This window comes from Manacus vitellinus, unplaced genomic scaffold (assembly GCF_001715985.3).
Source record: "Manacus vitellinus isolate BGI_N305 unplaced genomic scaffold, ASM171598v3 scaffold_96_pilon, whole genome shotgun sequence".
Lineage (NCBI taxonomy): Eukaryota > Metazoa > Chordata > Aves > Passeriformes > Pipridae > Manacus > Manacus vitellinus.
In genome coordinates this window covers 121,193-134,693 of record NW_021940901.1, presented here as the reverse complement: position 1 = coordinate 134,693, position 13,501 = coordinate 121,193, and the positions used below count along the sequence as shown (strand labels likewise).

At 40.6% G+C, this 13,501-nt stretch overlaps 1 protein-coding gene across 1 annotated transcript in view; it reads right to left on the bottom strand.

Annotated features, from left to right (window-relative positions):
* The window catches only part of MARCHF11 (membrane associated ring-CH-type finger 11), a 51,517-nt gene extending 45,705 nt beyond the window's left edge, over positions 1 to 5,812 (bottom strand). Inside the window, exon 1 of the mRNA XM_018086480.2 lies at positions 5,702 to 5,812. Coding sequence (XP_017941969.1) covers positions 5,702 to 5,812 — 111 coding nt within the window. The remainder of the gene's footprint in view (positions 1 to 5,701) is intronic.
* Positions 5,813 to 13,501: the final 7,689 nt, after the last annotated feature.

Below are 13,501 nucleotides of genomic sequence, written 5' to 3'. Positions count from 1 at the left end.
ACAGCTTCTACAGCATGACCCACAAGTCTTTCTTTGCTCTGGCACTTGCCGCTCCCTTTGTTATGCTTACTTAGTGGAGAATATAGTTAAGAAATGGCCAGTCTAAGGGCAGTGAGCCCCAGGAGATCACTCAAGCTTTCAGACAATGTTGTTTGGGAAGGTGTAGAGAAGTGGTGCCTGATCTCACAGAACAACCTGCATGAGAGAATGTGGTTTTTCAATAGGCCTTGTGGGCAGGCACTACCCAGTTCTTTTTCTCTACTCTTTTGAGTTGCTGGCAGTAATGGTGATTTCTTCCAGGTTCCTACAATTTTCATTCTCACTCCAAGAATAGGTCATTTAATGTCTTGAACACAAAGATGTTCATGCAGCCTTCAATCTCCTCCTCCCTCCCATTCTGCCTCCACCCATAGGCCCTGAAGCAGAAGTCACCTGCTCAAATGAGATGGTAACAAGGGGCTGTTTTGTCATCCTTACTAGGCCAGTCTGTCCTGTGATCCTCAAAGAATCACTGAATGGCTAAGGTTGGAAGGGTCTTCTGGAGGTCATTTGGTGCAACCCCTGGTGCTCCAGCAGGGACACCCAGTTGCTTATCACTAGGTCCAGATGGCTTTTGAACATCTCCAAGAATGAAGACTCCACATCCCCCCTGGGCAATCCCTGCCAGTGCTTGGTCACCCTCACAGTGAAAAGCTGTTTCCTGATGTTCAGAGGGAACCTCACGTATTTTAGTATGTGCCCATTGCCGCAAGTTCTGTCGCTGGCCACCACTGAAGAGATACTCTGGCTCTATTCTCTTTGCACCCTCCATTCGGGTACTTACAACATTGGTAAAATCCACCTGAGCCTTCTCTTTACCAAGATGAATAGGTCCAGCTTTCTCAGCTCTTCCTCATAGGAGAGATAGTCCAGTCCCTTCATCACATTTGTGGCCCATCATTAGATTATCTCCAGTAGGTCTAAGGAACTCTTGTACTGAGGATCCCCAGACCTGGACACAGCACTCAAGGTGTGGCCTCACCAGTGCCAAGCAGAGGGGAAGGATCCCTCCCTTGACCTTTTGACAACATGGCCCAGGATGCCTAATGCAGCCCAGGATACAAGTGCACCTTAGTGGCCAGGGTGCACTGCTGGCTTGTGTTCAACGCAGGTCTTGTTCTGCAAAACTGCTTTCCAGATGGGCATTCCCCAGCATATAGTGGTGCCTGGGGTTGCCCCTCACTGTGTGCAGGACTTTACACTTTCCTGCGTTGAAACTCCTGTCAGCCCATTTCTCCAGCCTATCCAGATCCCTCTGGATGGCAACATGACCTTCTGATGGGTCTGCCACTCTTCGCAGTTTGGGTCATCAGCAAACTGGCTGAGGGTGCTCTTGAGACTATGCCCTTCTGTGTACTCCTCAGCTTATCCAGAGAGGACAAAAGAAGATGAAAAATATCAGAGACCTGGAAACTGTGTTTTCTGGCTTACATGCAATTTTGCAGCTGCTTTGATCAGTAGTTATCCTTTTCCACATTACAGCTCAGTAGGTCCTGTCCCTGTTCCCTCAAATGGAGAAAGAAATTGGGTCCTCTTTTACTACACTCTTTTTTTCCATCCAGTTTCTTAGAAATGCATACAAATACTTTTATCTACAAAAATATGGACAGGAACATATATAAAACCACTATGTAAGCAAACACTCCAAGACTTGCAAGAGTAGCTTCTAAAAGACAATATTAAGGACTCTGCTAAATCTCTGTAATTTCAGTATGTGTAAAATTAGAAGAATAATCACTGTAGTGATGATGAAAATCAGGAAACCATATTATTCCTATGTATTTGCTATATGTTATCCTGCTTAATTCAGTCTAAGAGTAACATTAATACTTCTGCTAAGCACAGCTATAGGGACAGATTCTTAATATTTTTCTCAGAACAATGCTTTGGAGAGGGGCTGTGTGTTCCAGAAAGGAAAATCAATATTATTAGTTTAAGATCTGTAACTCTCTCTGCTACCTGGCTTTAAGTTGCTAGAATTTACTGAGGAAACAAAAGCATATGTGGCCTCCTCAGCTTTTCCTCCAAGTTTTCGTCATCCAAAGGGAGAAATGGTCGTCATGATCAGTTTAGCCACATCCCCAGATGTGGCATCACCCTGCCAGGAAACAAACAATTTTGCATTAATTATAACTGATCCCATAGTTCATATAATAAAATCTCAAGTACTTTACAGCAACTACTTCAACAGCAATAGGAGGAAGGAAGAAGCAGAGCGATGAACAACTCTGAGTGTGACTGATGGAGTTGGTCACTCATAGCCGTCCTCAAAGGTAGCTTTTCCGTGGTTAGCAATGGGACTGCTTACAAGGTAAGGTGAAACATCTCCATAGGGAAACCAATTGCTTTAAGAGAAATGAGACTAAATTAATCTAATTTGTAAGTGTTCATTAGAAATAAATTTCTCAGCTCAAACCGTGATTTTTACTAGTGCCTCTTGTTAAATCTATTAGAATACTGAGTTGATGAGTGCAGCACAGAGAGGAAGCAGTATGCCTCATTTTGTTTGTAAAATAAATGCTTTCCAAAGTTCTCTGTGTGAATCCTGGAAAAGAATGGTTTTGATTTTCCCTTGAGAAATGGGCTGATGCATTTTTGTCAATAAGCGTCCTTTTCAGATAGAAACCTAATTCATTCTGGCCCTGCTGAATGGTTTCAGAGCCATATACCCTGGCAGCAATAATACTGTTAGCTTTCTCTCATATTAAATTCGCACTTGAGGAGCCTGTAAATGATGAATTTCAGATTTCTTTAGCCCTTGATGCTGCTTTCAGGTTTTGAGCAAACTAATGCAAAATCTGCTTGCTGAAAAAGTCTATAAGGAGCCTGTAAATAAGAGTCTGAACCTTGTGGTCGAATAGTAAAACATTAAAAAAATTACATATATATATATTTCAGGCTATGCATGTTTATACAATGTCTTGAACTTTTAAAGAAGAAGATGTGCCCATTCAAGATGCAAGCTTGATTGCTTTACAGAGTGGCCTTGAGCTCTGCATTTAATTTTATGGAGAGAGAATCAGAATGGAAGCTCAACCGTCAAAGGCTTATGATCCAAGTAGGAACTGGCATGGGAAGCACAGCATTCAGCTCTGGTGAGGAGTCAGAAAAGCAAGGAAGGGGCAATTCTAGGAAAAAAAGAGCTCAAGCACAGTTCAGAAACAGAGATTTTCCGAAGAGGAATTTGTATCCTGTTTGATGTTTTTTTCTAGTGAGTACTGGTATGGCACTACTAGCCTGTATATAGTGTTCCTAGCTCAGCTGGCATAAATACTCTCTCTTGAGTGTAACTAAGTTATGAAAACAGATAAACCCATTCACCAAAGAAAACAGAAAGACACTCTGAGAACATATGGTTTCCTTAAGGTTCTGCACAGCAGTGTGTTTCTTGTCCATTCTCGATACATGCCACAAACATTTACCATGTCTGTTCAGCTCATCTGTCCACCAGAGATTTTTTTTAGAACTGAGTATTGCAATTTATCACTGGGGAACAAAATTCCCAGCCTTGCCTCACCACAGGAACATGGCTGGATCTCAAGCAGGTTCTACCTAAATGTTTTACTTTCTTCCTTAGGTCTCCTTCTTTTTCTACATCTATACTCTGCTCCTTATTTATTAGACCCAGAATTTAGGCAGAGTACACCTTAAAATCATTATGATCAATGGCAAAAAAATGGTAGGTTTTGGATTGCCAATTAAGTTTAAATTAAATAACCTTACAATAGTCACTATTTAATATGGTTCGTACAAGAGAAGATAAAAATAAATATGACAACATCGTTGCAGCATGATCATGGAGAGAGTTATATGATGTGTTCCAGTATTGGGGAAATTAGACTCGGTGGGAGAAGAAAAAAATCCTCAGCCATAGCTGTAGCACTAAAACACAGACAATAAAATTAAATCCTTATTAAAAACCATCTGAAGTACGTGGGAAGATGTTTCTTTGTAGTTCAGGAAGGGAGAGTTGTAGATATGTAGATATTTATTTGTACATCAGGAAGTCCTCTGAAACTATCCCCTTTGAACCTGAAATAAGCAGAGTGGATGCTTCACATCACCTTCTGGGCATCAATCTTTTACTATCTTCCTTTTACTACACTCAGTCCAAGCTATGGTGCTACCTCCAGGCACCAGAGTCACAAATCCAACTTGTTTCTACTCATTTTAGCTCTAACATCATAGAACCTGGCTCCTAACCAGGGTGTCAGAAATATCTGCAAGTACTGTTGGAAGATACAATGATTATTTGTATTACACGTTAAAATGGAAAACATTGCAATTCACTCAATACAATGTAGAAAGTACACAGAGAAGACTTTCCTCAAAGCAACAGATTCAGGCAACCCCAAGTTAATCCCAAGCATTGAAGAAAGATAAAGCACACTCAGTTCCCTAAGCCTGTGTATTAAACCTGGTAGCAGCCAGGTTCTCTATCCACTGTAGATGTAAAGAAGCAAAGAGAGTAAATATTTCCTATTGTACTGCAGGAAACAAGCAATAGGAGCTCAGAACTAGGCACTCATGTACATGCTGCAGTTGCCAATCCAATAGAAGCCTTTCCTGTGCCCAAAAAGGCAAAGGTTGCAAGGTAAAAGAAATCACAAAAAACCCCAAAAAACTAGAACACATTTCTGTATATTGTGATGGCCCCAAGCAGCACCAAATGCAGAGAACCTTCAGATCAATGTTCACACTTGAGTGCTCAGGTTTTTCACCAGTATTTGTAGTACTTACACACCAAAAAACCGAAAGAATTTCCTACCACTGAAATAATTCTAATTCGTGTATGTTTAAGGTACTTTAAGGTACTCATAAAAAGCAGTGACATATAGGTATTCTAGACTAAACTGGTGAAATGCAGCATTCCAGGACCAACCATCACTGCTGCGCAGTAATAACGAGCACAAACCCACTGCATCGTAGCTCCTGCTGAGCATTTTACAACATGATTGCTCATTCAGTCTTCTCAGTCTGACTAGAGACAGACACAGAGCAGTACCAGGACAATACTAACTCAAGAGTTGGCTCTTGTTTTGTGGTTTTCTCCCTCTCCACATTTTAACAGTATGTGGCCATTTCTATTATTTCCTGATCTGAGTTCTCTCTGTGAAGATGTTGCTAATGGCTAATTGTATTCATGAAATTCTAGCAGGGAATGCATTTCAGCATGAAATACACTGTATATCCTGTATTTATTCTTAATCAGGAAGCTCAGCTTCTAAGGAAGTGTGCTGATACATCTTCTTTATTTTTATGTCTGGCACCTTACAAAAAAAAAAAAAAAGGTTGGCAAGACCTCAGTCTTTGCTAGACTGAGATTTTAACTCCTTCAGAGCCTTGTGTTAAGGAAGGATGAATCAGTCTGAATAGGAAAGGCATCCTCATCCTTTATGCTGAACATATGGAGAAATCTGGTAGCTCTCTGATGGCAGAATTTCAGCAAAGTTATTCCTAATTTCAAATGCAAGCAGGAATTTGAAAATACAGATATCACCAGCCTACTCAAAACTGAAAGCCTATTTCTTAATGGGCCAGCTAGATTCCTGATCATGAGAACGTCAGTTGCTACACTGAAGTTGATTTGTATCTCTGCATCTCTTGGGGTTTATGCATCCCCAGAGAGATGTGCATGAAATCTATTTAGTTCCCTTCTCACGTCATTGAATCTTAGGAATTCCACTGGAGCTATACCACTATATACCAATCTGGAGGCATCTGCTGAGAGGATCATTTCGATACCAGTGGATATTGTTATGGATGACGACATTATGTGCCATTGTTATCTAGTAAATTACTTCAAAACAAGTGAAAAAATAGCTGGGCATATACAAAAATGTACCTTGTATCTACTGTTAAAACAAACACTTAATTCGTCCTGATCATGAAGAATGTTTCGTCAGACTGAATTTCTTAAGGCTACTCTAAGTGGCAACCAGTTTCCAAAGAGGGGCCAAGAGGTAAAAATATGCATTAGAATACAGGGTCACAAATATTATGCTGAAAAATCTGGAGAGTAATGTTAATGTTTCTCAGAGAGGAAAACTTATTCCATGAAACATAGATAGTGGTAGCCAGAAGGGTTTCCAGGGAAAGGTACTAATAATATATGCTCTTTTTTTAAAGACTCTCTTAAAAAGTAATAGAAAATGCTCTTTTCAAAGCTCGTATATAATACATTTAAGTTCCAAGAAAAATGGTTTTGGGAACAGTAACATTCTGCAGAATGATACAGGTAACTCCAGAAATAGCCCAGTTAGACCTGTAGTTCAAACTGTAAATCAGATCTGAATACATATTCAACTCCACATGTACACACAACTGTATATATTATGTCCTTCAGTGCTGATCCAGAAATGCAAGTTGACTGAAAATGTCTAGAGACTGAAAAGGGGGGAGCTGGAACACACAGTGTTCCAGTGGAGGCCACTCATTCAGCTGAGAAAATGCAGGAAGGATATCAAGACTCAGGCTGCCCCAGAAAGACCCCACACAAGTTGTCCTGAGGTCTTCCAACATTTAGGAAAAAATAATGGGAGATGTAGGAAGCAACAGCTACTTCCATTCCACTCACTTATGGCAGAAGAATATCTGAGCCATTGCCCCCTGATTACCCAGTAGTGCCGTTTCCACTGGGTGATTTGCCATGCTTCAGTAACACAGTCACCTTGAATACACATGATGATGCTTTGTCATGAGCTCTTCTTGAGGCACAGATTTTGGGGGAGGGTAGGTTGGGGGGAACATATAGACTGTACAAGTGCTTGCACATGGTACAAACTGTTCTCATAGCTGCTCCAAAAACACAACCACAGCTCAAGATAATCTGTGCTTTGGTTGATAATCTTATTAGTATTTATGGGAATTGCTGTGTAAAGTTACACACAGTGTTCCTTGCCAAAGGATCAATTTAATGTTCTGCCCTTAAGGTGCATCAGTTGTCTGAATAGTTTCCTCTTTATGGATTTAGGCAATATGAGACTGCATTTTTGGATATTTCTGGCTGCGATCCAGTCCAAGATCCACAAATACATTGGTTCAGAGAAGGAAATGAAGGAGATGGGAAGGAACAGGGGGAAGTGCAGACCTTGATAGTCTGTGTCAGATAGACTGAATCAGTCTTCTGTTACCTGCATTGGAGGGACAGTATCAGTCAAAGATATATTTAAGAAATGGCTCTGAATCACTGAGGTCTGTTTCTAAGTAACAAATAAGCTTATATTTCTGTGATGTTTATTGACCTTTGACCATCCGAGGGCGGATGGGGCCATGACATAGCACGGACGGGTCCGGAGACAAGGTAGAGGTGCAAATGGAATAATTTATTGAGGTGTGCCTGGGGTTTTATGAGTTTAGGAGGGGAAAGGACTAGAACATGGGGCGGAGCATGAGACAGACAAATGGGGGAGCAAATCGGGGTAGGGACCCAGGCAAAGGGGGAGGAACATGGGAGGAACCAGGGAAGGAAAGGGCGAATGGCAGCTTCTTCAGCCTATCAGAGAGGGGAGCGGGGAAGCAGGGAGCAGGCAAAACTTGTGGCAAGCCTGGGTGTGCCAGGCTGTGCACTGTGTAATGTGGATACAATGCGATACACATATCTGAAACCACATAATAACGGTAAAGTCCATATAATAAAGTCCTGACAATTGCTGTATGTCTTTCTCCACGCCTGGAACTGCTTCTATCCTGAATCTTGCTCCTTCACAGATCTTTTAAAATTCTTCTTTTGAAATATACTTATGATTGTGTCTACTACTCACCAGATTGGCACCTGTCGAAACAAAGCTAGCTTGGGTGCTGGAGCACCCTTCTCCCCATCCCATCATTTTCAAACATTGGTTTCACTCCTTAGTATTTAGATCAGTTAATCTACTTGTTGACTTCTTCCTCAGGATCTGTAATGCTGTTTTTTACAATTTCTCTACCTGAAGTGGTGCCCAGCTTGCATGTCCCCACTGAAGCTAATTTACCATCTTCACTTTTCTCCTGTAAGTCTTTGTCTCAGCTAAGGCTGGGGAAGTCCTGATATCCAGTCTGATTTCCATCATTTGCACAGTGCCCACAGAGCTAAAACAAGAACAACAAAATAATTGACAAATTAATAAGAGATATGCTGATACGTGCAGGATAGTTGCGAGCAGGGGAGACAATTAAAAGCTGCTAGACAATAAACGACTCCGGCTAGGTTCACTCAGAGACAGACGTGCTTTCACCAGATTTGTCTATTCTTTCAGATAGAAATAATTCTGTGCAGGACATGATTTTACTAGAATTTGTCAGGAATTCTGCTAGAAACCTGTCTGCTTTGCCAGTGTTCATTCTGCTCAGCTCTGGGGTCACCCTTCTTGTTGATGGAAATGCCTGATTCTCAGTGTCTTGAAATATAAGATTGACTTATGTGTTCATAAATCTAGGGTTTTCTTTCCTTTTACAAAAGGAGAAGCATAATTTAATGAAGAGGTATTGTTGATGTTCATCTCTGCACAGGACCATCCCAGATGCCCATCAGACGCAGAAATTGATTCTCTAAGCTCAGTCCCTACTGTATCTCAAGTCTAGCTCTTCAAAAAGCGGGGAAAAAAAATCATAATTTGGTGCTAACTGCTTAGAAAGATGGGAGTTCACAGCCAACCCACTCAAGAATTTTGTATTAGTAAGGGAGAAAAAAAGAAAAAAAACCAAACATGCCAGCTGTTGCAAAATGGTATGTGGAAAAATGAAACCTTAAGATATGTTTGTGTGATTCAGCTGAGCTATCTGTAATATGTATCACACATTGCCTGACATAGTGTCAAGGTTTTAAAGAATTCTCTGAATTCTTTTTTCTAATTATTTTCTCACCCATGTTTCATAGCAGATCAGGTAAAAATGGTTTTCTACCAGCTTAATTCATGTTAGTGGTAAGGAAGTAATATAACCTACTGTCCAAATATCTGATTATTTGCTATTTTTACTTGTAAAGGTAATTTTCTTGCCAGATATTTTCTTTTTCACAGGTATTTGTTCCCTTACATATGCTTACATCTGTGTTGATGTCGCCTAACTAAAAAAAGGTACCTTGCAGATGAGTATATGCATATTTCTCCTCTGACTAGTTGTGGCTTCCACCTTCTGGATATTCCACTTGCATATCTACCTTATGCTGGAAATGAAACTGTTTCCACCTTCTGGAAACAGAACTGTTGTTAGATTTAATATTGTGGTGCTTTATCCACACCATGGCTTCTGGATGGAAAGAATTTGCTGTAGGATGGAAAGGGGAGGACAATGTTAAACAAATACTTATAAGCTCAATGTCCATCTTCAGCCAGATGAGCTCAAAGCAGAAAGTAAGTGTTTATCTTTCAGAAAATACATTACAGCATCCTCTCTTTGGCCACAAAATGACATGAATGCTGTCATTATATGTATCTGCAGTCGACTGGAATTAGCAGAATGGGAAGAGTTACATAAATTCTGCATACTGTCTGCACAGCACCCAAGAAGCCACTGGAAAAGTTGGCAGAGGGTAGGGGGAGAGGATGGGAAGGTGTGGTAAAGGAGAAAGAGAACTAGAAAAGTTAATTTTGATTAAAAAGTGTTCATATCTGTTGTTGGGGGTTACATTTCTGTCCTGTTATTGACTTTCATGGATGAGAATGTGTACTTTCATATATTGCTGAAATAGTGTCCTGTCTGCCAATCCAAAAGAACTTGATCCCTTGAAGATGATGAGCAGAGAGCAGCCTCTCATGGAGACTGCAATATATCTATGCTAATTTCATCAATAAGTAACAAGCTCAGCCCAAGATGTTTGAAATCTCTCTCTGAAACTGCCAAAAATTTAGTACTTCACTAAATTGGCCACATTATCAATGCCTGTTTCATCCACTAAACCATCTGAAAATGTTTTCAGGGTGAACAAACACTTTCAGGTTGCCTTCAGCTAGCAGCACTACTGCATGCAGAAATGCTTTCTGGGCTATTTTCCTATTCCCAGCCATCTGTTACAATGGCAGCACAGAAATTCTTGGGTTTGTTTCACTGATGTATATGTGCCAATACAATACTAGTAACACTAATATGTTGACATGGACAGGCTGTCACAGTCTTTCAGGGGCCACTTCTATGGGAAGTTTCAAGAAAAAGACTGCAACCATCTGCTTTATTTCTCTGTAAGGCACTTTTATACCATGGTGATGAAAACACAGAGAGGATCAAGCATTACTTTGTTATCAGATCAGAAATCAGAATCCTTTCAAAAAAAAAAAGAAAAGGGTCCATACTATTAAAACACTTAAAAAGTGCAAGAACATCTTTTCAATGACTATAAACCCCATTTACTATTATTTCTTGTTTTATTTGCCAGATTAACTTCCATAAAATCTATAGCTATGTTTAAAAAAAAGCAAACAACTCCTACAAAGACTGTTCTGCAATACCAGTATAGCAAGGACAGTGATCACAAGGAGAGCATTTCATAAACTATCAGTTTATGAAAACAGCACTTTGTATGTGCTCTGTCAGTGAAATGCAGTCTCCTCTGAGGTAGGCCACACGTGCACATCAGAAACAGTGAACACTGGAGAGAACCACCATTATGTATCCATTGGAACCAAAAAGCCTACACAGAAAAAATTATTTTAAAAGAATCAACTCTGTTGGCCATAGGTGGTCTACACTGGTTGTTTATTAATTGTAGGATGGATAAAGATGCTCTCTCTCTGGTCCCCTGTGCACCTTTGATCTGGTTAGGCTTTTTAGCAATTTTCCCAGGAAGACAGGCATCCCGGTGGAAAGCAAGCTCTACTGTCTCTGATTGGATTTGCCTTCCAGCTTATATTAGTGTCCTCTGGCATCAAATACCAATACCAATTACAGAATTGGTAAAGGGGACCTTCAAGAACAGGAAGAAGGTGGTGGTGGTACTGGAAACAGGTAGCTGGGTTTGTGGTGGTTGAGAGGACACCATGGACACCTGTTTGCTGGGCACCAAGGGAGTGAAACTTGATGTTTTGGGAGGGTGCTTAAGTGTACAAGAATGAGCCCCCAGTTATGTAGGTATGCTGGTACCAAATGGTAGGGAAGGGTAGGACAGTAAGCTGTAGGATGAGGTCTGCTGTTGAAACTGTGGTCCAAGACCTCTATTCTGAATTTTTATGAATACTTCTAGTTTCCTGTGAGAGATCATGCGGGCAGCTAAAGGTCCTGAGTGCCAGTGTGGGGATAGGTGTTGGGGTGGAAAAGAGGGATTCATGCCTGTTAAGACCAGGAGACAGGAATAACCTGTAAAGAATGGATGTGATGTATGTTAACAGAAGCAAATTCAGTTTGCTGGTGCAGGAAACTGGGCTGAGGGAGTTGACAGGCATGGAAAATTCTCTTTTTACAAGTGGCACACTTCTCAGAAGGGATGTGGGTAATACTCAGTTGGCCTCTGAAAACACGAGAAGGGAAATAAATAGCACAATCACAATGAACAGAAAAAAATCAAACTGCCTACAATGCCAATACTGAGTGACAGAGCAAGGGCAGTGCTTGCAGTGCATCCAAATGGCAATCCTGATCAAACTAACTCCTGGAGGATGCAATGCCATGATACCCACTTTACAGGAGTGAAAGGGTGAGACATACAGATGGAGGAGTGACATCCTACATGAAGGACTATATGAACTGTAATGGAAGCAATATATCATAGGAAAGAGACTCTGTTGAATGATTCTGGGTTGAAATACGATGATGGTACAAACACCATGATCAGGCTGATGACAACAATTAGGAAATGCTATCTCAGATCCCAGAACCTGCAAATTTATGACTGGTGACTGTAGAAGTCTTAAGCTAGCTCTACACAGAGTGAACAAATGCATCATCAGGCTGAGACACATAATAAAAATTTCAGGAAGTACTTTCAGAACTTTTTTGTAGACTCCCCAAGGGGTGTGTGGCCTAGTTTATGACATACTAGCTAAAGGGCTGCTCTGTAACAGTACCCATAATGCTACTAGGTTAACACTACAGTGGGAAGGAACAAGCCAAGTATAGTCAGGCTGCAGTTATTAAATTGCAAATACAAGAGATATGTGTAAATAAGATCAAACTATAAAGACCAATTCCAATGCTTTCCAGGACCCTAAGGAGTGTACAAAGATATTGTATCAGAAACCCAAGTAAATAGTATAGCATAAGTGAAAAAGAGAAAAACAGAAACCCTGGACAGAAGTAAAAAGTAGAAGAAAATAGGAAACAGGAAAGACTTAGTAGAAAATCTGGTAGGTTACCACTGGAGGGAAGCAAGTCCCTGCTTAAAAATGGGAATGCTCAAATGAGAACAAGAATGGCCATAAAGCAAGTCAGGTCAACTGTAAACAGGAAATTAAGAAAGAACTTGAGGAGCACTTTGGAATGAATGTTTATGCTGACAGCAAGGATGTTATGTAAATGCTCAAAGGCAGGAAGCATTAGGAATTGTGAGATAATTGGATGATCAAGGTGTAAAAAGGACATTCAGGAATGAAAAGAGCATGGCAGAGAAGCGCAATAAAATCTTTGCTTTTCTTTTTGCTGATGAAGATGGTGAGGAGATGCCTCCTCCCAACCCAGTGGAAATGTGGCTGTACAGCATGTCCCGTACCTTGGCTAGTAATGCTGTAATGCTGCAGCGGCACGAAGGCTGTGCTGTCTGCCAGGGTCAGTCTCATCTACAAGTACAGCCCAGAGTTGGATTTGCCTTCTTTTGCTGTAGGGGAGGGTTTGTTATTCCAGACAGTAGAGACTGAGATAAGACTCATGATTCCTATGAAAAACTGCTTCTGTGACACTATGGTCTTCCCTATTTTTCATGGGTTTTTTTCAGTGTCCCGTAAAAGGAAAGAAGTTAATCCAACTACGCATGAGAATATTTTAAAGGGTTCTTGCAATTTTTTTGCCATATTCTCCTTTTATTCCAATTTAAAAACTATGATTAGGGGAGTGGAGGTGGTGGTACAGAGCTGCTATTGCCAGCACACACCTAGAAACCAGCACCACCGAGACAGGGAACTGCACCAGGCGCACCATTGGTCTGTGCAATATTAGCTTTGATTAGTCTCTACAGTAATGTGAGAAAGATGAAAGCAATCTTTTGTAGTCCCTCTTTTGAAAGGATCGAATCTCTTCCAGGGCTGCAGTGACGTTTTTCAAAACATACAAAGTTCAATGGGATGGATTAGTCCATTAAGACAAGAGCATTTCATTAAAAATGAAAACAATCAAAACCTGAAGTTTGGACTCATCATTCAAGCTGCAATACAACAACAAGACTACAACAAGAAAATTAATATTCCTCTCCCTGGCCTTCTCATGCCTCCAATTGCGTATTAGGATGGTGGGCTGGTAAAACACAGATTTTCCACATAAATACACATCACATGTAATTGAATATGTGAGGCTGATTCTTCCGATTAACATATTATTTTTAGCTTCATTGATCAATGATCTC